A 26386-nucleotide genomic window follows, 5' to 3' on the forward strand; every position below is an offset into this window, starting at 1 on the left:
AAGCATTTAATTTCTATTTTAATTAAGCCGAACGAGAGAAAACTGAGCATTTAAGAAAACAAGTACTTGAAGGATAGTTACCTCCTAGCAGTTTAGACACATTTTGAATAACGAAGCCCAATTTATAACTCGGGCATTCCACAGGGAAGCCCGAGTAAAAATCTACGCAGCACCAACGAACGAATGACATTTCAATCATTTGCTTGAAAAGCGAATTCATTTGTCTCCGATGTATAAAATTAAAGTCACTCGAGGTTCGAATCAATGAACGACCTCGACGGATGATGATTCAATCGTATTACGCGTTAAAGTGCGCGCTGTAACGGACTCAGTGAGTTCGCCAGCAGTTACATGCAATACTGAGAATTGCATGAAAGTGAGTGTGCATTATACTGCATTACTTGTGGTAGAAGAGATGTCTATAAATCAGGAAAACCTTTCTTGATCGCTAAAACAAAAGTAATCACGTACTTTTACTATGTGCTAAATACAGAAGAATTACATAATCACAACGAAATAACCAAATACTTCAGAACACTATTATAGGGGGGGAGGTCGAAGCATTGTAACCTCAAAAGGCGATGACTTCATTTCAGAATTTTAGGTGACGTATCACCAGCGTAGAAAATATCCCGGTTAGGTAAAAAAGTAGGACAGAAATAGTTAACTGCCCATGCTTTCTATCTTATATCAAAAAATTGAATTTTCTACACTTAAGTCAGGCAACGCTTGTCAGCGATTACTTGTAATGTTGAAAATTGCATGAAAGCGAGTGCCGTTGCGTGACTTACGATAGCAGTGAAGTCTAAAAATACTCGTGTGTTTTCGGTAAATTGATCATTTTATAAATAGTATTTGACAACTGAACAAACCCAGCCTTGTGATTTTAGCATTACTTTTGAGATAACATCCCTAATTTAGCTATCAGTAAGAGTTTAAATTTCGAGATATTGTAATTTGAAACTCACACTCCGTCCTCCTAGCTATTGAGGCATTCGTCAGGAACGAGATAGTTCGCCAAGAATAACATGAATAAGTAGTAAATAAACCCCTTCGGGCGGCTGGTATGTCGGCTGATAATGTCCGCTGATAATGTCCGCGGCTGAGAGATTGTCCAAAAAATGAATATTTGGCCGAGAAGCGAAGCTTCGAGGGCAAATATGAAATTTTGAGGACAATCTCTCAGCCAAGGACATTATCAGCCGACATACCAGCAAGCCAGAACGGGGTTTATTTATTTTATGACCCTTCCATTAATTTTCACATCGCAATACTGCGCGTAAACACAGTAAAAAAAGCCAGTGGTGATCTGATCGCGAATGCGCGTGATTGACACAAGCAAGCAAAAAAATAGAAACAGTTTGGTTTCCTTCCATGTAAATACGAGAACGGAAAAGTTGAAACTCTTGTGTTGACTATGTTTCTTTTTCACGGAAAAAAATCGGAGGATAAATATCGACGCGGACGGGGGTTATTGCATGATAACTGTCCTGTGATTTTGCACCACGTGACGTAAAGTAACCAAAATAATTGTGCTCTCTTCTGTAGTAATTAAAGCACACACTGAGTGGCTAGGGCGCAAAAGAAGTATAGGGAGAAACACGAGACGTAATCGAGTTTTTCTCCCCACTTATTAAGTTTTAGTGAATTGTTCAGTGAAATCCGGCCGAATTGTGACTCATAAACACACGCAATTTTTTTCTCATGACAATTAGAAAAAAAAACTACTCAAGGTTTATGTTTATTGCGAACGACATATATACTTATAGTTTACCATCTTTATCAATGATCTCCCAGATGAAACTGTGGATGCTGTTATGGTCGCATTATATGCTGACGATACGAAATTGTATCGCATCATTAAATCAGTGGGCGACTGCATCCTTACAGACCACGCTTACCAACCTCGATGAGTGGTCTCAGTGTAATAACATCTGTTTTAACACCAGCAAGTGCAAAGTCCTAATCGTGACCCGTAAAAAGAATCCCCTAACATACAACTATCACCTCAACCAAGTTTAGCTTGAGCGTGTCACCAATGAGAAAGATGTCGGGGTTACTGTCACACGTACCGTCTCTTGGGACCAACATGTTCACATCATCGTCAGCAAGGCCAACAGACTCCTAGGACTTCTCAAACGCACATGCCCTCTACTGACTGATCTGTCAGTCATGCGCACACTCTATCTGGCATTTGTAAAATCGCAGCTGTCCTATGCAACGCAAGCTTGGTCCCTGTCGCAAATATCCCTTAGAACTGAGATTGAAAGAGTGCAGAGGAGAGCGACGAGATGGATCCCACAAACTCGTGTTGGGAAAATGTCCTACAAGGACAGGCTTCTAGCCTTAAACCTACTGGCACTAACCTTTGACCGTGAACTCAAAGATATGGTCTTTTTCTACAAATGTCTGAACAATCTTACTGATTTAAATGTTAAAGACTTTGCATCTTTTGCCTGCCATAGCCGTACCAGACTCAGTTCCTCCTACAGTCTTAAAACACTGTTATGTAAAACAAGCACCTATCAGTCGTCCTACTTTAAGAGAATTTTTAAGCTCTGGAACTACATATGTAAACTATCGCCGCCTTCAAATTTCTCCACTCTAGAATCCTTCAAGAAATTTATTGTCTCATCATCATCATCATCATCATCATCATCATCATCATCATCATAAACTTTATTTCATCTCGAATTTTAGAGTAGCTTGTTGGAGCTAATATCTTCGAGAAAACACAAAATGGAGATTATCTATATATAAATATATATATATATATTCTTACATATTTTTTTACAAGATCTAAAATACTAACTATACTAAAATATACTAAAATACACAGTATTTAGAAATATAATTATGTAACATATCAGTAGAAATTAACAGAAAAGTGGAGATAAGCGGGAGCGACTATACAAAGATACGGCCATGGATTATCTTTCTAAAGTCTTTAAATGCACTCATGCGGATATAGTCAGGCAGAGTATTTCATAGCTTAGCTGAGAAGTATGAAAATGAATTAAGGCCATAACTAGTTGTTCTAGGTTTTCTAAGTGACAGTATGTAATTACCGCGAAGATTATAAGAAGTTAAGAGGACCGAAGTGAAAACATACTTCTCATATAAGCTGGAGAATGAGTGAAAAAACAGGCTCTTGTACAATAAAATAAGGAAATTCTGGATACGCCCATTACATAAGGAACTACTGTTGACCTTAGCCAGAAGGCTATCATATGGCGACAAGTAATCCCTAAGTATAAATCTAAGTATTCTCTTATTCAGCGCCTCTAGTTTATCCGTATTCCGCGCCCCGCAAAAGTGCCAAACTGAGGAACAATAATTAAAATGCGGTAAAATGTAAGCTCTGTAAAGCGTAAGTAAGGTGTCCCTCGATATCAGTTTTCGAAATCGTAACATGACATTAAATTGTTTATTGATCTTTTTGCATATGTTGGATATGTGACTAGAGAAATCGAGCTTATCAGTTTCCATTCCGAATATCTCTAATGCGTCCTTTACTGGGAAGGAAAAACTACAGTCTGTTTCGCCAAGAACGAAACCCTGGTGCTTGCTCTTGTTGACTAACATCCCATTTTCCTGGTAACAATGATTGGCTAACTTGACATTGTGAGATACGCATGCGTCTACTGTCGCTGGGTCGACGTGGGAATAGTATATCTGATGATCATCGGCGTAAGCGTTCAGCCTGGCGCCCTTGACGTAAAACAAGAGATCGTTGATAAAGAAGTTAAATAGCATTGGACCTAACACACTCCCCCTGCGGGACCCCACGTTCAACGCTTTTCCAGGTGGAGAAGGTGCCGCCTATCTTGACTCTGAGATCTACCAGAGAGATAGTTCCTGAGTAGAGCGCCATTCTTGTCATCCATACCGTAGGCCTTGAGCTTTGAAAGAAGGAGTGGATACTGAATAACGTCAAACGCTTTGGAGAGGTCCATAGAGACCATCTTATGTACTTACTTCGGACCTCTTTTGATGCAGGTTACACCTGTACCTGGACCTTGATAAGAACCTGCCCCTGCCATCGCTAACTATTTTATTACCTTTTTCTTACAAAACTGTCCTTTTTATTCACTTATTGATTTATTTATTTATTTACTTTTTAATATAGGGGAGTGCCTCGCATGGGACCTCGCGTCCTGTTCGCACCCGCCCTTTTGGGTCTTTGCAATATCGTACTAAGTGCTACTGTTGTGTGTTTCTTTTTTTATATAATTTTTTTTTATTTTTTTATTTTTTAGAAGTCAAACCCAATAAAGTTGTTGAAAAAACAGCCGAATTCACAGGAACATGGAGATCGTTTAGGATGAGAGCGCCGTAAAAAGTGACTAAAGTGGCCGCCCACTCAACGCATGGGAATAGAGATATCAGAGCAAGCTCTTCGTTGTTCAATCGAAGGGCGGACGAAGTATTTCTGAGGCTTGCTTCACTACCATGACCGCAAAATAGGAAAAATTAGTAAATTTTATTATTTTATCATGGTTTTTTCCCTTATTTATATACTATACACGCGTTAGCTGTGTTTCAGTTTTATTACCGTCTGTAAGCCTACAATCTAACTGAGCATGAAAACCTCTAAGACTCGGACATTCTATTTCGTTTTTTCTTTAAGATTTTCGTCTCTACTCACGTTATCATAACGTCAGTTACGGTGCTTGGCATGTTTACAAAGCTCTGTTTGTTTCATAACTGAACAAAAAAAAGTAAAAAAAGGAAAATAGCAATAATAATATTGTTTGTTTTTATTCAGAGCGCGAAACCAGAGATGCGAAGCAACATCACTCACCCTCGCTTTTCAACACGCAGTTACCTCGCTTCGTTAATTGTAACCAATCAGAATGCAAGATTTTATTCAATTATGCGATTTTATATGAAACAGAAAACTAACAACACTTACAATATTTCGAAAATTACGAGGGGGGATTGCGGGAAAAAATGTGACTGGATCGTTTTGCGTGTTGTATCATAACCTACCTTGTTATGTCGTGCACCTTTTACTAGATTCTCTATAGACCCTCTCTAAAGGAATTTTTGACAGAAATGTAATTAGATCGTTATGTGCGCTAGAACTTGACTCGTGATAATGTATAACTACAAGTAAAAAGTGTTCCAGATTTCTAATTTTTCCTTAGACATTTTGAAGACTCAGATGACCCAAAAGTTAGCCCAATCTCGCACGATTCGCCACCGTAAATATGCAGATTTGTTTATGTTACGTGATGTGCTTTGCCCTTAATATATCATCCTATGTAGATAGCAAAGGAGAAGAAACAAAACCTGCTTAACGGTCATAAAACGGTACCGAAAACTCTCAAAAAAAAATTGACTGAACACAAGCGGGCGACGAGGAAAGGTAATGTCAACAATCACATAGCTGAACATCATCGATTTACGAACCACACTATTGACTGGGACTTTGCGCGATGCCTAACCTTCGGCACTAATTAACTACTTTCAACAACTGACTCTGGAAAGCTAGTTTACAAACTTATAACAGACTCCCCTCAACAGGTGTCAACTAATACCAGCACCATACAAACGACTCACTCACGACATTAACTAACTTTACCAACGGATCCAAACAGACCAATCATGATGGACTTACGCCGCTTGAGTCTTACAGCCAATAACATCACGGCCAAACTGACCAATCATTCAACTGACAATAACTTCCGCTCAGGTCGTCGAAACGCCAGTCATCACCACCGACAACAGTCCTTCTCAGGATTACACACACCCGATCAGACTACACTATCACAAATCTCTATATTTCGCCCCTTGCGCAACGTAAAAATATTTACATATTTACGTAGGCAAATTGTGTGAGCTTGGGTCACCTGTAGAAGACCTAAACTGGTAAATAAGAGGAATAACTGAGCGAAGTCCTGCGTCCCAGGGGCACATTACGTAGCCAGATGACAGAGTTTTATTCACAAAAACATCAAGGCGCGTGTCGCACAGTCCACACTATTTTTTTTTTTTTTTTTTTTTTTAATCCAAATTTAGCACAAACAGAACGTGTCTGGGACAAATTGTCCGGATACCAACACCACTGTACTTTTCTTAAACATTGCATGGATAACGAACTTAACGTCGATGATGCTGACCTCGTGAAGCTCTGTAAGCAATTACTCCAACGAACCTCAAAGGAACTTTGCGTTGCGGTTCTTCAAGCCTCGCAGAACAAAGTAAATCTCCTACAACGAGAGCTTCAATCTTGTAGAGAACAGATCTTCTCATCCATCAACAATGGCTCTGCGACTTATATCTGGAATGGCCTAAAAGTAGAAAATTCCAATTTACTTTGTAATCTAAAAGAACGCGAGCAAAGAAAGATGCTAAAAACAATTCCGTTAGATCAGGAATTGCTTGCCAACAACTCAAGAGATCTACCTAACAACACTGCCACACAAGCCCGTCGTTACTGTGGGCTACAGAGGTTAGTAAGGAAACGTAACCTCTTTCGTCGAAAGCGCAAGTTACCTCACACAACAACTTCTAACGAATCACATCAGTTAGATCCTATCAACCTTTCAAACATGTCCATTAGCCAAGACCAAATCAACCTACTTAAGAAAGCACCATCCTTTTGCCCCATGCCAAAAGATGTAGACTGTCAACGTGTATATGACGATTTGGAAACCTTTGAGGCCCGCTTGAGGACAGCAGCATTTTTTATTGATGATAACACTGGCGATGATCAGAATGCACCCAGTCACCTTCCTCAAGTCCAGAAAGAAAAGAAATGGAAACCACCACTGTCAAGGTATCCAGAACTTGAACTTTTTCTATCAAGCAAGGCATAACCTAACCAAAGGAGAACGAGTTGCTTTAAAACAATTAAGAAATTCTGATGTAGTAATTCGAATGCAGGATAAGGGTTCTCGTTTTGTTTTAATCGAGAAAGAGGAATACGAGGATAAAATGTTCGGCCAGCTTCAAAACCAATTGCATGATAAATCCTTGCAGGAGGATCCTACTATTAGACATTTGACTTTAGTTGAGAGCTGGTGTGACAAATGGGTCAAATAAGGGGAAATTTCAAACCAAATAGCTAATTGGATAATTAACAAGGAAGCTAAAGCAGGAGTTGCCTTCGGAAATGTCAAAACCCATAAGGCAGGGAATCCACTTAGGCTCATCACGTCTTGCTGCGGTACGGCAGTAGAAAATCTCTCGGCCTTCACTGAATTTTACTTGCAACCATTGGCTCGTAAATTACCATCGTTCATTAAAGACACCACCGATCTGCTCAACAGGATTGAGGAGCTTAATCGGAATGGCCCTTTCCCCGAAGGCACTCTATTGGTTTCATGGGATGTTGTCTCAATGTTTCCTAACATTGATAATCAACTCGGTCTTACCGCAGTGAGGAGGGCACTGAATGCCAGAGAAAATAAGCTTCCATCCACTAATTGCATTTTAGAAGCGGTTAAAATTTTTTTGAAGAGCAATCATTCGGTTTTCAGAGAAAACTTCTTTCTACAGGTTCATGGCACAGCCATGGGCCCTAAGAACGCCTGGAGTTATGCAGATCTTGCCATGGGTGAAATAGATTTTCAGGCTAAGTTCTCTGGCCACATAAAGCCTGCTTTGTGGTGGCGATACCGTGATGATGTTTTTGATCTCTGGCAACAAGGCCTTCCGGCACTGCATGAGTTTACTGAATTTATATATTCTTTGTACCCCACTATAAAATTCGAATTAGTTTTTTCCGAACGAGAGCTCCATGTGCTAGATTTAACTCTACATCTTGTCGAGGGTTTTATTAGGACAGACGTTTACTCTAAGCCAACTGATAGTCACCTGTATCTCCCACCATCAAGTGCTCATCCTAAACACGTTTTCAAAGCGATCCCTTATAGTGTGGCGACGAGGTTACAAAGAAATTGCTCCGAACAAGCTTTTCTTGTCAAGAGAATAACCGAATACAAGGGTTATCTGGTTACTCAGGGTTACCCTTCCAAATTAGTGGACGGCCAGTTTCGTAAGGCCTCTACCATACCTAGAAGTGATCTACTAAGGGCTCAGGCCAGATCTAAGAGGAAATTATTCCCATTTGTGACCACATTTAATCCAAATTTACCTGATGTAAGTCGCATCATTAAAAAACATCTAGGTATTTTGGAAACCAAACCCAAGTTAAAAGAGCTTTTTCCTTCAAATTCCATCATAGCATCCTTCCGCAGATCTAAAAACCTTAAAGAATTGTTGGCACCATTCCGTTATGGCCCCAACACTGAAAGCTAAGGGGTTGCCGAAGTCAAGGGATGTTTTAAATGTATCAGAACAAGATGCGATCTTTGTCGCAACTTCTTGGTTGAATCTAATTCCTTTCTAAGTTTTCAAACAGGCAAAAGTTACAAGATACGATCGAAACTTTCCTGTGATTCTAAGAGCATAATTTATTTGGCTTCGTGCAAAAAATGCCGCCTACAATGCATTGGTTCCACAACAAATGACTTTAGGGTTAGATTTCGCAACCACAAGTCTGCTATGGTCACTAAGAAAAAGACCTGTGAAGTAGCGGTACATTTTAACAAAACACCACATGATTTAAGCGATTTCTCATTCCAATGCATTGATCAAGTGCAGGCAACAGTAAACAATTCAGGTAACATCGAGAAACTTCTAATTACCAAAGAAGCATATTGGAGCGCACAGCTGTTCTCTCTGGCACCCTTCGGCTTGAATAAGCGCCAGGAATTTCACTCCAAAAAAAGAATAAACTATAATTAATGCGGAGAATTTTTTCAAATTAGGCGGGCATCAAAGGTCCCAGTCTCAGCGTTAATTGGGAATTTTAGTACAATTCTCGCCTTTCAAGTCAACGCTGGTTCCTTTACATTTTCAGTGGATGCGACAATTTTTCTATTTCTTTTTAAAGTGATAATTTTTCGCATAGTAATTACTGTGTTTGTTTATATGTGTCATCACGCCCTATATAAATCTATTTAAGGAATTTTTAAGTCATTGTATTACAACTGATGAAGGTCTCGGACCGAAACGTTTTTTATTAAACTTTTTAGACTTTTTATTGAGTGTATGTCTTCCTTCGCTCAAAGTTGTCCTTCCTCGTGTGCCACACTACTCAGTCCTACCATTTATCGAGGTTTGGACTGTGAATCCTTTTGGATCCTTCTGGCGCGGTGTCACTGTTGGCTCGAGGCCTTTTAAAGCGCGAGAGCTGTACTGGGAGAATATAGGCCCAAGGTCTTGACAGTACGGACCGAGCGCAGCTCGGTCCGTACAAAAAAGACCGAGGGTCGATATTCTTCCAGTATGGTCTCGAGCAAGCTTGGTTAATAACAGATTTATTATACGACTGAAGTTCAAAGGGACACAAGTGCAGTATCATTCGGGATCATTCGGGACCATTCGGGACAGTGCCCGGTCCAATACTTAGAGAATATTGGACCGGCAATAGAGCATTTTGATTGGTTGATTTTAGTTATTGGCCCTCTAACTGCCCAAGTCGTGTAATAACTATATTTATCTCTTAAAAATCCATCTGTAAATATTACCTTTTTCTCAATGCTATCTCGTCTTCTTAATTGTCTGATCAGAAGTTCAATCAAATTGTCAGAAAATCGTAAGAACAGATGTTAAGTATCAATAACTACATGATCAAGAGGAAATAATGGGAACAAAGGATTCTTTTTACGATTAAACTTTTTTGATTTTGCACACTGACTAATTTGTGCCAGGTTTCGTGCCCCTAGACTAAGATCAGTTATAGACCATGGCTTATTTGTATCCCACCTCTGTAGTCTGGGGCACTTACACCATATGCAAGCACAGTTTTGGTTTGCAGTCCCCAGGCCACAAACACAAGCCAGAAACTTCTAGTCTCCCCCAAGGAAATACTCAATATTATATTTGCAATTATTTACAGCAATTGTTTTAAGCAATTCCATGAAGTTCCTGAGATCAGAGAGACTTTCTTGTAAATTTTCATAGTTTTCAGTTGTTTTTACCATTGCTAAAATACAAATTCCCTTTTTCCCACATGGCTAATTCTTTCTCATTTAATATAGTGTAAGTGAAGTTCACTATTTTCAACCTCTTTCCTATCTGTGTTCCATCCCCAGTGAGCTTTACCTTAATTGTGTTTTCTTTCAGGTCTAGTCTTGTTAACTGTTTTCGAAGGCTGTCTTAAAATTTTACCTGAACACCTTCTGCTTCACCAGGAGTGCAACCCAAATTCCATGAAGTATTTAACTCGTTTATCTGTTTCGTTATCTGGGACAGTTTTGGCATATCTTTTGCCTTAATTGAAAACTCACGCCAGGCTTCATTGGAGATGTTAAATTTGTCTTTCAAATATATCCACATACTAAGGTCATCCAACTCTTTGTCTGTCATTTCCTTTTCAGTATCATCAATAAAAGGAAGTTCACCTTCTTCAAGAAGACTAAAAGTCTCTAACTGACCAGTGTCCTCATTGAAGACTTCTACCTTGGTGGCAACATAATTGTATAAACCAAGGAATGACAGGGTTGTGTGACATTGTTCCTTCATCTGTTTTTCGACGCGTGCTTGATGCTGTCGCGTGTACTGCTGAAAAGATTTTTTCTTTGCTGGGCCTCTTGACTTTTTTTCCGAGCACATGCCTGCAAACTTTTTTGCTAAACGTCTAAAGCGTCTCTTGCTCTCTTCATCTTTCTTCTGTGACTTAACCAGGGCAGTTTTCAATTTCTCTTCAAGGCAAATCCGTTTAGCTGCTTGCTCAGTCACGCACTCCTCGAGAGCTCTTTTCTCACCTCTCAGCCGATCGCAATCACCCTTTAATTTCAAAACGTCAACTTCGTTGTAGAACACTTTCAATTTATAATTTCGTCCAAATTTCCACCCATTAACTAATTCCTTCAGGGCTTTTTCTCCTAATTTGCTTGCCCGCTTGAACGCTGTATGGAATGTGGAAATAAACAAAGTGCGTTTGTTTCCTTCCACATTATGAGCTCCTGAGTCTTCCAAAATTTTCTCCATGACAGATGCTAAAGGAAAATCGTTACCTTCATCGTCATGACTCTTGTTCTCCTTCGATATGGTGTAAATGAGCAAACTAAAGGGGAAAAAATGGAACACTGGTAAATCTATTTAAAATGCCGCTAACATGAACAACATGTAACACAATCTTACTTTAGAAGTGTTGACATTCCGGGAAGCTTGTATTTTGTACTTCTAGAGCCGGCAACGGCGAGCGCTTGTATTCGATGTCATTTACTCCTCTTCCGAGCTCAACTACCTTTTCCGAAGGTACTCTTTACACCATTAAAATTTACAGCAAGAATATTATTTAATTTTTATATACTTACTTGTTTATTTCGTGCGAAAACGAAGGAAAAGAATCACCCGATGAACCGCTTCCCTGCTCTCCTGAATCATACCCAGCCGATTCACTTCTTTCAATGGAAATGAATAGCAGCAGTAAAAATAGGTATTGATAACACTTGAAGGCCATCGGTTCGTAAGAAAATTTTCATCAATATTTAAGAATCGCACACCAAAACACGGGGAAATTAGTACAGTATTCAAATCTGGCGGTAACACGGCTATCCCGGCATGCAGTGAGAAGCTGTTCCCCAGTTTTCATAGGCAGGTCTGCGCGCTCAGTAGATTTCTAAAAATTGACTCGACCTAATCAAAGAAACTTCCAAGTTCCGTGACTTGTTATATGTTTTTCGAACTAAAAACTGCATTAAAGATGTAATAAACATGTAAGTTTCATAAACCGGTGGTAACCAATTGTGAAAATTTTCATGAAAATAATAGTAAGCACAAAACTACCAAATTTTAATTTTTTTGTGAGAACTTTTAGTGGGCGTGGCCGTCGGAAATATGATAGAACCTTTTGTTAACAAGGAGTTTCATATGTCGCCGTAGAGAGATTGTCCAGTAGATCCTGCGCCGTGGGATAGTGAGTGGACAAAACGATTTTTTTAGAGCTGAAGACTGACAGTCGCTGTAGATAAATCAGAGGATGCACGCATCCACATCTTCAAGGAAGAGTAGCGCCGCCATGTCAGGCAGGATAAGAACGGCTCGATGACACTACAGCAAGCCGTAAGCAAATCATACGACAATGTTCCTTTTGACAGAATTAATTCTGTCAAATTCGAATTACCAAATGAAACTTGGAAGATGCTTGACCCGAAAGCTTTGTTGACTTTGTTAATGACGAAAGCTACACTGAAGCTAGAGAAGTTGAATAGACCAGTGCTTTTCGAAATTCCCCTTCCATTATTAGGTTAATATTCAATTAACATTTGTTACTTTGAAAGTTTTTGTTATGATTTATTTTTTAAATAAACCGTCATCAACGTTTTGTTTCGCACACTCTGCTGTTCTAAAAGAGATTATATTTATTGTCACCAAAAAGCCCCACCAGGGGAGTGTTAGTAAACTATTGTATTGTATTATATAATAGGCGTCCTACCCCAGTTGCAGTTATCGACTGGACGACCTTCCCTGAAGTACCCTAAGAATCGCTCCGGACGCTAAAATGCACCATCAGGGTCATGTAATCATTATGGAGTTTATCTTTCTTTTAATTGGTTCACTCATTGACATCTGGTGTGACTCTTGATTGACGGATTGTTCTGACAGTGCAGTTTACATTTAATGCGTTCATTCCTTACGTTTCCAGACGGTCTAGTGAACAGCGCACAAGCGGCCCAAAATAATATGGCGAAGCTGCTTCTCCTGTGTTTTTTCGCTTTTAGTTTATCCCTTAAACAGAGTGAATCGTCCAATTGGTGGAGTCCCTACAAATGGCGGCATTACTGGGAGGATTGGTGGGAAAAACTCGGAGAAGTCGGTCAAAGCGAAGGTATTCCATCTGGGCAACAAAAACCAGAACTTGTTCCAAACGCTGACGGGTAAGTGAAAATGCCGTTACTGTTAAAGGAAAAGATTGTTCGTGTTGACGAGTGCAGCATGATAGCGCACGAGTTAGTACTCTAATGACGACTAACGTCAGTGAAAATATTAAGGAGTTTGTTCTTCATCAGTTGTAGGGCTGAACCATAGGTCGCCCTTTCCGTGCCTTGTTATTTCCGCTGTCCAACCTTCAACAAATCACACTTATACAGGGTTTTTAAATCTTAATGCTTTTCGTTTCCTCTCTCTGAAATCGTCCAAAGAATATGAATAAGAAGATCACTCTTAGTTTTATCTCTGGGGCTATAAAGAGTACGATAAAATCTTCTTTCAAATCGATTATGGGGATCTTCGAATGGTTATTGTTATGATGGTAATATCTAAAAGATTTGTGGAATTTGGCAGCGATAAAAACCATGACAAATTTTTGTGTGGGCTTAATGCATTATATTAAAGGTCTTTAAAATTCACCACGCAATCATCAAAGAAAATTAAATCTATACACAAACATGGTCAACTCAGCCTTTATGTAAAATTGCCTTTCTTATCATAAATTGCACAACTACACCATCTATATCTTGCGTAGGGTATGAAAATGATAATTGTTTTGTTTGTCAACACCGGAAGAGCTTCTCCTGAGACCATAGGGTATCTGTATAAGTGTTCACCTACGCATTTCAACATGAAGGTCACGTTTTCACTCTTATTTATTTCATTATGAAAGCTGGAAAATCAATCTTCTCTTGACCCTTGTGATATTCCTTAGGGTTTGCTCTGAGAATCTGTTGTTACCGATAGATCTGAGCTAAGCTGCTTAAAACCATCACGGTCTGTGTGATGCATGGAAGATCTTTCTATTTCAGTTCGATTCGGCTTATGACCACCGTCGCCGCAACTTTCCTCTTCCCCTCTTACCGTGTCTCCTACCCCAAGATCTTTTTACAGGGGGGGGGGGAGCGCAGTATCTCTTCGCTTCTCGAGTGACTTCTATCTCTGCACAGTGTTGCGCAACAACAGCTGTTAACTGATGAGAATTACACACACCTTTTGCCCTCGGAAGTGCAGTTTGACACCCCGCCCGCGCCCGCCCCACAGTATTAGAAGGGGATGGGGTGGATGAAAACGCATTCGGTTTTCTCTACTGTGCAAGTGCCCCTCCTCGGACGTACGACAAGCTCTTTGCACTTGCCCACACTCGCTTAAAAAAAAAAAACAATGATGATACCAAGAGAAAAAAACCTCCAAAATGACGCCTCCTCTGCAAGCTAGGTTCCTTGTGTATTTACAATTCATATTTTCGAAATACTACTTCGATCAATTGATTAGGCTCGATTTCCGCCGCTCTCTTGGGTTCGATCTTTTTCGTTCCTTGCCAAGAAGAGACGGTTGAACGTACGAGCAGCCATCCACCGCTTCGGGCAGGAGCGCGGGCTCAGGTTCCCAAACGGCGGCTGGTCATCGAGCTTATCAATTGATGGCCTGCTATGAAATCCAAAAGTTGAGGTTAAAAAGGTTATGAGCTATGAATATTAAAAAAATTTCCTTACAGCGGCACGTGTGTCGTGAAGTCACTCAACACGGAGAAGCTCTTTGAAAATTTCAATTTTTTTCTCACTGAAATGAACTTTTTACCTTCTAAAGCTTACTTTCTGTTTGCTTCTGTTGAATCCTTCTTGTGGAAATTAATCCATTGGATTCAAAATATTTTCCTCCTGAAGTATTTAACTTTCGAAAAATTTCCAACGTGCCAACTACCTAACAAAATCACGTACTTTTCTAATTATTCAAATTACGACATTGTCCGCTTCTGTTCTTCTCTTTTCCTTGTTAGGCCAAATGTTTGTACACACAAAATTCCGGTAGGAATATTTCGAAAATGCAGAAAAATACCCGGAAAACGAAGATTGCAGTGCAGGTATAGTTGCCTCGTCTATTTCATCAGTTCTTGCGTTTACTAGAAGTGATTAAATTGTGGAAAACTGTTGTAATTTTGTGGCGTAAGATTGATTCTTTCGGAAGTAAACTTATCGTATATTGACCAGCTGAACTTTTTTTTTATCTCCTGCTACGCAGAACCGAGCAACATTTTCTGACAGAATATCGTTGTTGTCCCGGATATGCTAGAGAGAATGGACGTCCCGGATGTCCAAAAGGTAGGTGCAGTCCATTGACAGAAGCCTGCAAAGTAAACTTCTCAATAGGAACATTAGGAAGCGAAGTAGAGTTAAAAAATTGAGTGACGCGCGTGACCTGGACACAACTGGCTTAGGTTTCCGTCTGATTGGTCCAAAGGATGGTAGATGTTTCTCGGCCAATCAAAAAGCGAAGCGCTTTTCGATGCTGATTTGAAATGTGCTTTGCTATATCATTAATTTGTAGATTCTCCTCATTGATTTTGTCATATGTATTTTCTTTCCAGAGCTCTACACGTCGGACAAGGACATAGTTGAAGTGGCTGAATCCCTCAGTTTAAGTGAATTTGCCAATTTAATGAAGATATCTGGTCTCTCCTCTGAGCTGCTGGAGTCTGGTAAACGGTATACAGCTTTTATTCCCTCCAACCAAGCATTCTCTTCACTGAAACCAGAAATTCTACAAGAGTTGAAAAGTAATAAGGAGATACTTCGCGAAACGCTGCTGTTGCACATAGCTTCTGGTAAGATTGTTACTGAGGTAATGAAAGACAACCAAAAGATAACTGCACTTGACGGCTCACAGTTGAGAATCAATGTGGCGGACGAAGGACAGGTAATCGAAACGTTGTCAGATTTCGTTTCTCCTTCCTTTCACTCTTCCTTCCCTTCCTTTTGTTCCTTCGTTACTTTTTTCCTTGGTTCCTACCCTCCTTTGTTCCTTCGTTACTTTGTTCCCTCGTTTTTTCGTTCCCTCGTTCCTACGTTCTTTCGCTCCTTCGTTAATCCAATAATTTACATGCAGCACCACATGATTGATAACTCAACCGGAAGTAGGCAAACAAATAGGCCATGAGCCATGGCGTGCGTTGGGTTTATATCGCATCGTTCGTTCCTTTTTCCTTTTGACTAAATTTGTCTTTTCCTACTTCTATTTCGCTACTTCGTTTTATTTCCTTTCCCCTTTTATATTGCCCTGTGTAATTTTTTCATTACATGCCTTTCATTCAAACCTTTTTTGACAGACAATTGTTATTCAAGGAGGAGAAATCGTTGTAGCAAACGAAGGAGCAAGCAATGGTATCATTCACATTATTGACCGAGTTCTGAGTCCAGCATCTGATAGCATTGGAGACATTTTGAAAAGCAATCCAAACTTCAGTATATTCTCACAGATGATCGAGAATGCCGCAATGAACTTCACCAACATAACTTTGTTTGCACCGACTGATAAAGCCTTTGAAGTGATGGACCGCGAGAGACTGGAGACACTACTTTCCAATGAGGAATGCGTTGGGGTTCGTTTGAATTTTTTCCTTCCTAGACGTAATTAACAGTTAACTCAATACTCTATCCAGCAAAAATGATATGAGAAAAAGACAAATTTATCAGCTAGGTACTGATGTGAAATCCAATTTTCTTGTTTCGTTTACAAGGAGTGTCGAAGGGCTAACGCTCGGGAAAAAAAATGATTATGAAAAAGAAAAGCTTAATTTTTCTAGATGTAAACGCAGGTATGCATTATCTTTTCGTTATTGGAACCGTCACAGAAAAAAAAAATTAACAACATGTGGTGCCCAAATGGCACAAGTTAGTCAGCTTTGAAACTCTTTACGGTGGCCAGTTTACACTGTCAACTCAGTTGATAAAACCAAATTACCTTGTTACCGCCACCGATGCAGCACCACTGTCTCTTTGGAAAGTTACCCTCTTTATTCATTAACGAGGATATGTGCAGAGGCTAGAAGGGAGAGTTGGGACTTAGATCATGGTAGCTAAAGATTTAGGAAATGATTGTGAATCAGGGTTTTCATACTTTAACCGTTTACATCCGCACATCATTTCCTATATTCTCCATACTGTTCTCTTTACATTTCCAATAGTTACTGACAAGGAGAATTTGATTAACAATCAAGAGCTTCTAAAGTTAGTGATCATTCCCTGTATGATTCTCATAACTTATATGTTTGATTCGGAATGATGCTGTAAGAAGAATTTTGATACCAGTCTCTCTCCTGAAGTTAAAGCGTAAAAGGGGAGAGATTAACCTACTTTAGTGAAGTATGGGAAGATTGGACACGGATTCCGAAAAAAGAAAAAAATGATTATGAAAAACAAAAGCTTAATTTTTCTAGATGTAAACGCAGGTATGCATTATCTTTTCGTTATTGGAACCGTCACAAAAAAAAAAAAAAAATTAACAACATGTGGTGCCCAAATGGCACAAGTTAGTCAGTTTTAATCTAAGAGCTTAGTAATATCTGTTGCAGAAATTCATTAAATACCACATGCTACCCAAGTCAATCTACTCAGCTGCACTGGAAAACAGGCGATTCACCACTGTCGAGGGACACTTCATTGATGTTAGAATTAAGGGGGAGGAGATCCTCGTTAATGACGCTAGCGTCACAGAGGCGGATATCAGTGGTAACAATGGTGTCGTTCATATCATTGGCAAAGTTCTCATGCCCGTTTCTGGTACGGTGTGTTCTTTTTAGGTTTAGAAATCGCCTTCGGTCTTTAGCCAATATGTGCCGAACTTTTGAATTTTTGCAGTCTTATTGCCACGCAACTCTGCCATGCACGAGGGTTTAAATACGAGAGGTCCGTCTCGCCTAAATACCTGGAGCTAGCGAAAGCGGCTTCCTTGGGAAAGCGAAGAGCGAGAGTTTGGATGGAAAACTAGGATTAAGGCCATGGATTCGGGGATTTTGATCCTCCACTCATTCCTCCGTCCCGCTAGTCCGCGTTTGGCAGATCGAGAGGAATTGCCCGAAAGCTGACATTAGGGTCATGCAATCCTTAGAGCTTCACTTCTCACAGGCACAATGAACAAACACATCTTAAACGATTCAGTCAAAGGACGCGAATCACAGACAAATTCTCTAAGCTGATTTTCGTGTATTTTCATCACTGACTTTGCTTAATGGTAAACATATCTCGAACATTTATTTCCCTTCTTCTTGTAGCCATGAACCTCTTGGAAGTGACGAAGGTGCTGAACCTTTCAACACTCGTTGAGTACCTCGACTTTACCGGCATCTCTGACACCTTGAGGGAAGAAAAGGGACCTTTTACATTGTTCGCCCCCACTAACAAAGCTTTCGAGGCTTTACCCGAATCAACCAAGCAGGAATTACGGGACGATCCCGCAAAGCTTAAACAACTGCTTGCCTATCACTTGCTTACCGAGAGAAAGTGGACTTACGAATTTGGTAAGGATAACATGGTGATTTCTGTCAGCGAAGGCAAGAAACTGCGACTGAATTCATTTAGATATGGAAAGGTATGCTTTACTTTCATTAATTGCTGTCGTTGAATGCCACGGAAATAATGTTTAGTTTGCGGTTTGTTTGGTTTTCAAATTTCTTTCTTTTTTCTCTCCATGGGCGACAAAATGTACTTTTTTAAGGTCAGCCTTTTTCTGGTGTAGTCTTTTAGAGTTTTCCGCCAGTGAACTTCTTTCTTTCATTCCAAAGCGAGAATAACAAAGAAAGGATTACCAACTATCGTCTCTTGAAGACAGAATTCATTAGAGTAAATGGCCAGGCTTTTAGAACCCAATGATAATTTATCTTGGGTAAATCGGCTTGAAAGTCGAGCCTGGATTATTATACAAGCGAATCATGCTTCGAACAACTCGGCCCAGATGTATTTCATACAACCATAAGGGATTTGTCGATCAGTTCAAATGGGGGAGTTGCTCTCGTACCCTTAAACCTTTTGTGCAATTTTAATAACCATGACTTTACATGGAGGGTCTGGGTAAGATAAGAAGGGTCTCATGAATGAATGACGTTGCTTTACAGGGGAATAGCGTAGCTTTTAAGTAATTTACTTTTTGTTTCGAATCGCTACTCATGTTTGTAGGTACATTCCGTGAATGGCGCATGTGTGACCAAAGCTAACATCGAGGCTTGCAACGGCGTCATCCATGTTATTAATAAAGTCCTGTTGCCGCCGAGCAAAACGATTTACGAACTCATCAACTCCGACCCTCGCTTCGTTACCTTAGTAGAAGCCATTAACACAACCGCGCTCGTACCAGTCCTCCAGAATCCCGCGGCATCGTTGACTCTTTTCGCGCCGACGGACTGGGCGTTTGCCAATCTGGAGCTCAAATCTCCTGGATCAATGGAGAGTCTTCTCGCTTTCCCTGAAGAGCTGACAGAAGTTCTTAAACATCACATGGTGAATGGAACACTGTACACTTGCGGTATTCACTGCAAGTTCAGCTATTGGTCGTTCTTTAGCAACCACTTCTCCGTGTTTTCCATGGCCCGTGGGGTTCTCAGGATCCGTTATGCCTGGAACGGACGAGTTTACGTAAATAACATGCGCATTATTGACCTGGATCTACCTGCCACAAACGGCGTTGTTCACGTGATCGATGACGTATTACAACTGTATCCACAGGAATTCCGCAAATGGAGGCGTGGGGTTCACAATTACCGAGCGAGTCGCGGTAAAAAACATCGACACCACTGATGACATCCAGGAATTTCTTCACTTTGACAAAAAATTTGACAACTTCACCCTTGTAGTTCGCAGTTCTGGTGACTTTATGTATCGTAAAAGTTTTTTTTACTAGACTACAAAATTTTGTAATTTTGAATTCTTCTGCAACATTTGTTGCTTGTACTATATTCGGTTCTTTGTTTTTTAGTCACCGTGTTTTGTAACATTGATTTTTTTTTCATTTTTTTCACATTTTTCAATATGATCGCTCATAGCAATACCTTACTGTATATTCAGTGTAACATTTCTATCGTACATTTTTCCTCGAGTATTAAAGTCTGTAAATCGACTGCTCTGTTTTCTTTCTTTTTTTCTTTCTTTCTTTCTTTTTTTTTTTTTTTTTTTTTTTTTTTGACTCAGTTGCACCTCTGACGCCCAGGAATTTTCTTGACTACGTACTCGATGTACCAGTTCTAAATTTCAATTTCAAGATGGCGGTTTCCATCACTAAACCAAATAAGGCGGTCGTCGCGAATGTGTCCAACAGAAAGCCGCTGATTCAGTGGCTTTACTGTTGCCTCGAAGTTGTAGCTTTTCTCGACTTGTACCGCAGGCTCATAAGAGCACTGCCCAGATCTCAGAGCGGCGGGAATCTCGAGCTGAGTTAGGTTGGCAGTGAAGTAACCATTCACGGCCATAAATTTCTAGGAGATAACAAAAAAAAAAAAGAGAGAGAGAGAAAAGCGTAACGTCTAGTATGTCCCGATGCTCCAAATGCTAGGAAAAATCCTCGCGAGTAGCAATTTCTTTGTATCAAATGAGAAAAAAGGGGTAAAAATAGGAGAGTTTTGGGTACAACTTGCTGAGAGCGATTCATGACGAGTAATACACTGGATACAGGTGAAGGTGTTTTATCATTCACGGACACTATACCAGCTCCCTTCCCTCCCGTCCCCTCCCCGCTCCCGATTGCCTGACGGTGAAGGTTTCAATTACGGAAAGTTTAAGAAGAGATAGTGAGTTAAAAACAGACTGACCGGATATAAAATAGAAAGGATAATACAAGTTACGTTTACCTTCTCCGCGTCGTACAACATTACCAACCCGGAATAAACTGGCCAGTTAGGCGTGCGAACAAACTCAGTTTTATTTACAGCATCCGTACTGAACTGAATGAAGCCCCACCTGTGGATGAAACAAAACTATCACAAATGAAAGGAAAAAGTTAAAAAGAAAAAACTAGGGCAGCTTGAAATGTTCCCAGAAGTCTGCATGCATGACATCTCATCAGTTGAGAAGGTCTCTTCGAAAACGCATGCATGCGTCTACTGTAACAATCAAGCGCTTTACCACTGACAGTTGTAAAACCAACCAAAGTAATTACGACGGCCAATCAGAAGAAAGGAAAATATGCTGAGGAGGCGATGAAAACTAGAAGTAAGTAAGTACTAGCAAGTACAGTCACACAGCCTAAGGTGCTGGAAAACGCGGGCAACCAAGTCGTCATTTGTGTTTATTTTGCATCTGATTGGTAGGGAAAGCGGCGCGCGTTTCCTGGACCAATCACAGAACAAAATAAAGCAAAACCGATGCATTCCCGGATTACTCTCGACATAAAATTGCGAGAAAATATTGTCCTATGCGTAGCTGTTTACGCCTGAGAACTATTCGAGAGGCTTGAACTTTTCTCGGCAGTACCGGAACTACTCTTCTGCATTCTAACTCTCTACAAACTGAGCATTCATAATGTAAAATGGGTATGCATTAGGAACTAAACAGTTTTATGCACTTAAATGCGATTCAGAATAGCTGCTTTTGGAAAGTGAAGAGGGAGCGCCAGAAGTGATCCGCGACTGCTTCGCGTTTGTCTTACTTCGCTCGGTGATTGGTGTACAAAACTCGCGTCACCTTCTCAGCCAATCAGATTCAAAACTGAAAACCAACTGCGACCTAGCCATTTGTGTTTTCCCGCGCTTTGAGCAGTTCGCTTGTTTTTCCTCTGAGTTTTCATTGGCTCCTTGTGTTCTTGTGATATTTTCCTACGTTCTGATTGGTTGTTGCGATTACTTTGGTTTTGGTTTTACGCGTAATTTAAAACAGAATAGAATCAATCCACTATCCGCGTTGGGTTGAAGCAACAGGGAGATCTCGCCTAAAATAAAAAACAGCCTAAAGTATTGCGCTCGACGTCTCGAAAATTAGAGATAATTCATCCTACGAAGACTTCTGTTCGTGTGTTTGTTTTTCTTTCTTTTTTAGGACACTCTGTTATCCTAAGTGTGAGTGTGCCAACCTCTCAGGAAGGTGCATGTTGATAGCATCTTGTGATGACCACACCCAGTTATCTTCAGGGACATTTGGAATCTGTACAAAGAGAAACGTAAATTGCAAATTAAATGGTATCCCATGTTTCGGTTGTTTTTGCTGAAGGTGTATCCATTATTAAAGATAATTCTGAAGATATATGATCAATCCATTATTTTTCTTACTTTAGAGTCACTATCAATGATTGATCATGAGATTTTAGTTAGTATACTGTTGGTCTTTGTTAGGGGCAATATCACTATGATATCACAACACTGTACTAAGTGAAGAAGAACACCAACCTTTTCATAATGTCCACTGACATCCCTTACATGCCATTCAACCCTAAAAGAAAAATCACAGAGTGTCATTTACCAATTAAGTGTCTTGCCTGAAAACACAGGAGTACACCCCTGACAACAACCTGCTAAAGTTAATCCTCCATTGATCTTTATTCCTTGGTGGAGCTGATGCTGTAGGACTGTGATCCACAAGGTTGCTGAAGGGAAGAGCTAACTCAACAGTCCAGAATTTATCTTAAATGTAAGACATGAAGATATAAAAAGAACACAAGAAATCACATTAGCTGTTACGTCAACAAAAAATAAGACAGTTCCCGAATAAATGCGGAAAGTAATGCAAGATTGCATTGGTTTTGATAACCCTTTGACTCTAAGAGTGTCTAACATCTAATTTCTCCTTACAATATCACCCCTGAATCAAACATGTAGGCCACGAGATTAAAGGGAATGATCACTAACTGAAGAGGAATTTGATCATTAAAACAAATTCAATGTTCATCCCTCTTTTTCAGAACAAATTTCAAGGACTTTTCCAGGACTTGAGTTGATTTTTCCAGGACTCCAAATTTCATCTTAAATCCTCTCATTCCCCACGATTTCAAGATCAATTCCCCTTACGGTCTTCATAAATTTATTAAAACGTTGATTCTGGAAACTTTATTGCTTCATTTAGGCAGATTTCCAGGACTTTCTAGGACTTTCCAGTCCGGGAAAATGTCAAAATAATGTCTCAGGACTTTCCAGGTTTCCCAGGACCCGTACAGACCCTGAAATTCTTTTCAGCACCTTAAGGAACATATGGAGATCAGTATGGAGAATACACAAACTGAGGTTAGGGTGTAAAGTGTTAAACAAAGCTCTGTGATTGGTCTAAAAACTCACTAAAACCTCTCGACCAATCAATGCAAAGCTGAAATCATTATCATCATTTGGTCAATGGCAGCTCTGAAAAGAAGACTACGGCCAGAAATAGATTACAGTTAATTAATAATTACACCTCTGACACATTATAATATATCTTAAATCACCTTTAACTGAAGGATCGTCGACAGGCCCTGAGACATAAATAGCACTTTTCATATTTGGCATCTCCCAACTGCTATTTGGTGTCCCACCATTCAGGTATGGCTGCAAAGAAATTTATACATTAACATAAGACTGTTCTATGTCTAGCTTTCATCAATCTATTGAGTAATACAGTTTTTTAGCCACCAAACATTTCCCATAGTAAGCAAACCCTTTACCTCCCAAATTAAAGGGAACAAAGGTAAAAGTGGTCTATACAATGTATGTATACATTTTCTTTTCTTCGTATATACATATAATATATATATATATACAATGTACGTTTTAATTCCTACAATTTGACAAGTGTAATGTGCTTTTGATCATTACATGTCAAAAAGTGCACTATAAATTAATTACTATTATTATTAGTTATTATGCATTATTTCACAGACAAGAGATGAGAATTTGATGATTTATGAACCAGAGGTATTGAAACAGCCCTCAATTCATTTTCAATCCCATGTTTTATTAGATCCTATCAACTATGCTCAGCACACTGTTCAAAAACAATACCATATGAGAAATCCTTTCATGCAAGTGTCCTAATGGACATCCCTAATGTTGAAAATTGCCATTATAATATTACTAATGATCCATAATGTTCTATTCCCTTGATGTGTGTCTACTTAAATGAAAATTATCCGAGACATAAACTTAAGGCAAAAATAACAATTGATAAAAACACACATGAGCTAAGGTTTGACCTTAGCAGTGTTGAATGACAAAACCTTGGCAGAGACTGGGCCTTAAGTGCACAGGAAATCCAACATTTACAAGCATTATGTTAATGCGGCATACATATTGGAACTGAACTATTGGTTTCCTTTCTACCTGTTTTTAACTCTCATTGTAAAAATAATCCTGGCTAAAATACCTTGTTCAATTCAAGATCCCAGGTTGTGTTTATGGCATTTATTTCAAATTCTTTGTACCTGACAGAAAACAATAATGGCTTGTTAACAAGCAAACTGTAAGCATTACTTATAAAAAATTTTTTAATTCTTAAAGTGAGAATTGAATAATTACAATTAACACATGTTGGAAACACTGTGTCCTTACCAAAAACAATATGCATTAAAAAACACTTACCAAACAAGGGTAAGAAGAGTTGAGAAAATTTTTACCTGAATTGACCAATCAAAGTGCTTTGTTTCCTTTTCAGTTTTATACTGAAAACAAGTATCATGAACTTTCAAACTTACCAATGAGTGTCCCCATCTGGGTCCATGAAGACCTGAAAATATTTACAAGTGAACAAATACAGACATGTCTCCTTTAAATCTTTCTGTATTGCTAAGTTACAAGTAAAGGTGAGTAAATTTTGGAATATTTAACTATGAAATTCACTGAAAATCTTACCTCAAAGTCATTATCAAGAAACACTGCAAATGAATAAAAGATATACACTTCATTGATTGCATTGCTGACTATACTGGTATTGTTTATAATGGTGGTTTATCATCAAAACTGGTAACCAGTATAAAACAACAGAAAATACTTTTTCCACTAGGGATGTGATTAAACCACAACATATCTACATACCTCTTACTAACCGAGTTTGAGGTCTGTAATGTAAGTAACCAACCCAGTTTTTTCTGCTCAGATTTATAGCCCAAGTGCAAAGTAAGCAGGCCTAATAAATCAGGGCAGAGAAAATGAGATTCCATAATTTACACCACAGACCAAGAAAATAGGGCTAGTAAATAACAATATCTATTATATCTGTGAGTTCAAATAGAGGGAGATGTCAATTCAAACAAACTTTTGAATTTAGGGGGCTGTACAGTGAGATACAGCCTGCTATATTGACCAATCCTAATGCTCCTCTTCACTGAGTTGTAATATTAAATAAGATTATTCTTTCAACGTGTACGCAGAATCAATTTGAGTGTGGTACCAAAATGTTACAATGATTTAACATTTCCTGATATTTACCTACTGAATCATGTTTCGTTTGATTTGCCCAGACATCAGTCTCCTGAAGAAATGCTCCAATGTACAAATACTTGTCATCCCACCTCATTTTGGCATGTGTTCTGAAGCGAGGTTTTTTCCAATCTGCTCCCTGAATATCTATTATGCAAATTACATAAAAACAGAGCTTTCAGTTCTAATGTACATGTTAGCACTGTGTTTTCTCTAATTTCCTCATTCTAGGTTCACTACATTAATCTCATGTTCCTCTCTAGCTCCCTGGCATAGATGTCTATCCCTATAATGGAATTAAATTTCCAAACTCAGTCATTAATATTAAAGTTCTATCTCTGCCTTAAGATCGCAATTTGACGAACAACTCTGTGAAAAAACCTGTAAGCTGACAGTCCATGGACTTTTGGGAAGCTATCAACTGAGATTTCAGACTTTTTGTTGCCATTAATTCAATCTCTGATATATTTTGCCAATTCGTAACCTGTCAGTAGCATGTCAGTGGCCTTTTAATTATCTGTCAGTCAACTGTCTCCTGACTGACTTTTTCAGGGAGTTGTTCTACACCATCACCGTAAGATCGGCTGTTTTCACTTTGCACAAGGTTAGAGTAGTTATGCTCATTAATCAAATCCAGCAGATACTTTGAACCTCAAGCATGCAGTACTAGTTTTATGCCTAAACTGTCACATGACCGAGTTCATAACTATTGGGATGATCTTTAACAATACTCAAATGCGACATTTCTTAACCAGAAGGACATTAATGCCCGTTACGCAGTCTGTGTGTAAATTCAATACTGCCTTGTCTACCTAGACTGCACTTTACAAACTCAGATCTAGCCGTAGAACGATTTCAGCTGGACAAGTTGCGACAAATTCCACGGTCTTCATTTTATGTCAAACCGACGGAAACATCAACTTAAAAGAAATATATATTCTAATCACCAATAAAATCCTCTGTCCAGGATACAAGTGCCCACGCCTTATCGTCCAGTTTTCCATCAATATCAATAGTTTCTTGCTCGCCAAGGTGATAGACCACGTAACTACGCGGAAACGGAAGAATACATTCCGATGGATAAGAGAGAGTGCTTCCGAACTGACATAACTCCAACACAGACCACAGAAAAAACTGACAGTAAAACAATTCCATCACTCTATTTTCTGCTCATCGATTTCCTTGGTCTCGAACAATATTCTGCTCCGCATCAATTTTAAGACTAATCTCTCTCTATGGTACTAGTGGTAAGGGCTCTGCTCCGTAATTGTGAGCCAGCGATCTTTGCTCAGTGGA

At 39.4% G+C, this 26386-nt stretch overlaps 3 protein-coding genes and 1 pseudogene across 3 annotated transcripts; 2 read left to right on the top strand and 2 right to left on the bottom strand.

Moving 5' to 3' along the window:
* The first annotated feature begins 2319 nt into the window (after window positions 1–2319).
* Window positions 2320–9055, top strand: LOC148729227 (uncharacterized; annotated as a pseudogene).
* Window positions 9056–9875: 820 nt separating this feature from the next.
* On the bottom strand, window positions 9876–11612 carry LOC148729228 (uncharacterized). Its single transcript, XM_088725926.1, has 2 exons — window positions 11337–11612; window positions 9876–11083 (listed from the first exon to the last, which is right to left on the bottom strand). The coding sequence occupies exons 1-2, from the start codon at window positions 11480–11482 to the stop codon at window positions 10174–10176; spliced, it is 1056 nt and encodes a 351-aa protein (XP_088582052.1). The 5' UTR covers window positions 11483–11612; the 3' UTR covers window positions 9876–10173.
* An 880-nt stretch (window positions 11613–12492) lies between these two features.
* Window positions 12493–19839, top strand: LOC111334934 (transforming growth factor-beta-induced protein ig-h3). Its single transcript, XM_022940745.2, has 8 exons — window positions 12493–12899; window positions 14732–14815; window positions 14974–15053; window positions 15320–15648; window positions 16058–16330; window positions 17303–17510; window positions 18002–18318; window positions 18903–19839. The coding sequence occupies exons 1-8, from the start codon at window positions 12643–12645 to the stop codon at window positions 19518–19520; spliced, it is 2166 nt and encodes a 721-aa protein (XP_022796480.2). The 5' UTR covers window positions 12493–12642; the 3' UTR covers window positions 19521–19839.
* An 8-nt stretch (window positions 19840–19847) lies between these two features.
* Window positions 19848–26371, bottom strand: LOC111334935 (uncharacterized). Its single transcript, XM_022940746.2, has 11 exons — window positions 26038–26371; window positions 25100–25237; window positions 24524–24546; window positions 24367–24398; window positions 24039–24096; window positions 23125–23224; window positions 22219–22330; window positions 22097–22139; window positions 21784–21854; window positions 20567–20675; window positions 19848–20194 (listed from the first exon to the last, which is right to left on the bottom strand). Exons 1-11 carry the CDS (start codon window positions 26243–26245, stop codon window positions 19964–19966), a joined length of 1125 nt encoding a protein of 374 aa, XP_022796481.1. The 5' UTR covers window positions 26246–26371; the 3' UTR covers window positions 19848–19963.
* Between the last annotated feature and the right edge of the window lie 15 nt (window positions 26372–26386).

The sequence above is a fragment of the Stylophora pistillata genome, chromosome 6 (assembly GCF_964205215.1).
Source record: "Stylophora pistillata chromosome 6, jaStyPist1.2, whole genome shotgun sequence".
Taxonomy (NCBI): Eukaryota; Metazoa; Cnidaria; class Anthozoa; order Scleractinia; family Pocilloporidae; genus Stylophora; species Stylophora pistillata.

Bases quoted from the DNA above. Each gene is read 5' to 3' on its own strand.
- LOC148729228 (XM_088725926.1), bottom strand. From the start codon at position 11,482: ATGGCCTTCAAGTGTTATCAATACCTATTTTTACTGCTGCTATTCATT. The intron at 11,084-11,336 runs GTAAGTATATAA...TTTCCCCTTTAG, and splicing joins TTTTCGCACGAAATAAACAA to TTTGCTCATTTACACCATAT.
- LOC111334935 (XM_022940746.2), bottom strand. From the start codon at position 26,245: ATGGAATTGTTTTACTGTCAGTTTTTTCTGTGGTCTGTGTTGGAGTTA. The intron at 22,331-23,124 runs GTGATTTAAGAT...CTTACATTTAAG, and splicing joins CGACGATCCTTCAGTTAAAG to ATAAATTCTGGACTGTTGAG. The intron at 22,140-22,218 runs GTTGTTGTCAGG...TTTTTCTTTTAG, and splicing joins TGGAGGATTAACTTTAGCAG to GGTTGAATGGCATGTAAGGG.
- LOC111334934 (XM_022940745.2), top strand. From the start codon at position 12,643: ATGCGTTCATTCCTTACGTTTCCAGACGGTCTAGTGAACAGCGCACAA. The intron at 15,649-16,057 runs GTAATCGAAACG...CTTTTTTGACAG, and splicing joins ATGTGGCGGACGAAGGACAG to ACAATTGTTATTCAAGGAGG. The intron at 18,319-18,902 runs GTATGCTTTACT...TCATGTTTGTAG, and splicing joins ATTCATTTAGATATGGAAAG to GTACATTCCGTGAATGGCGC.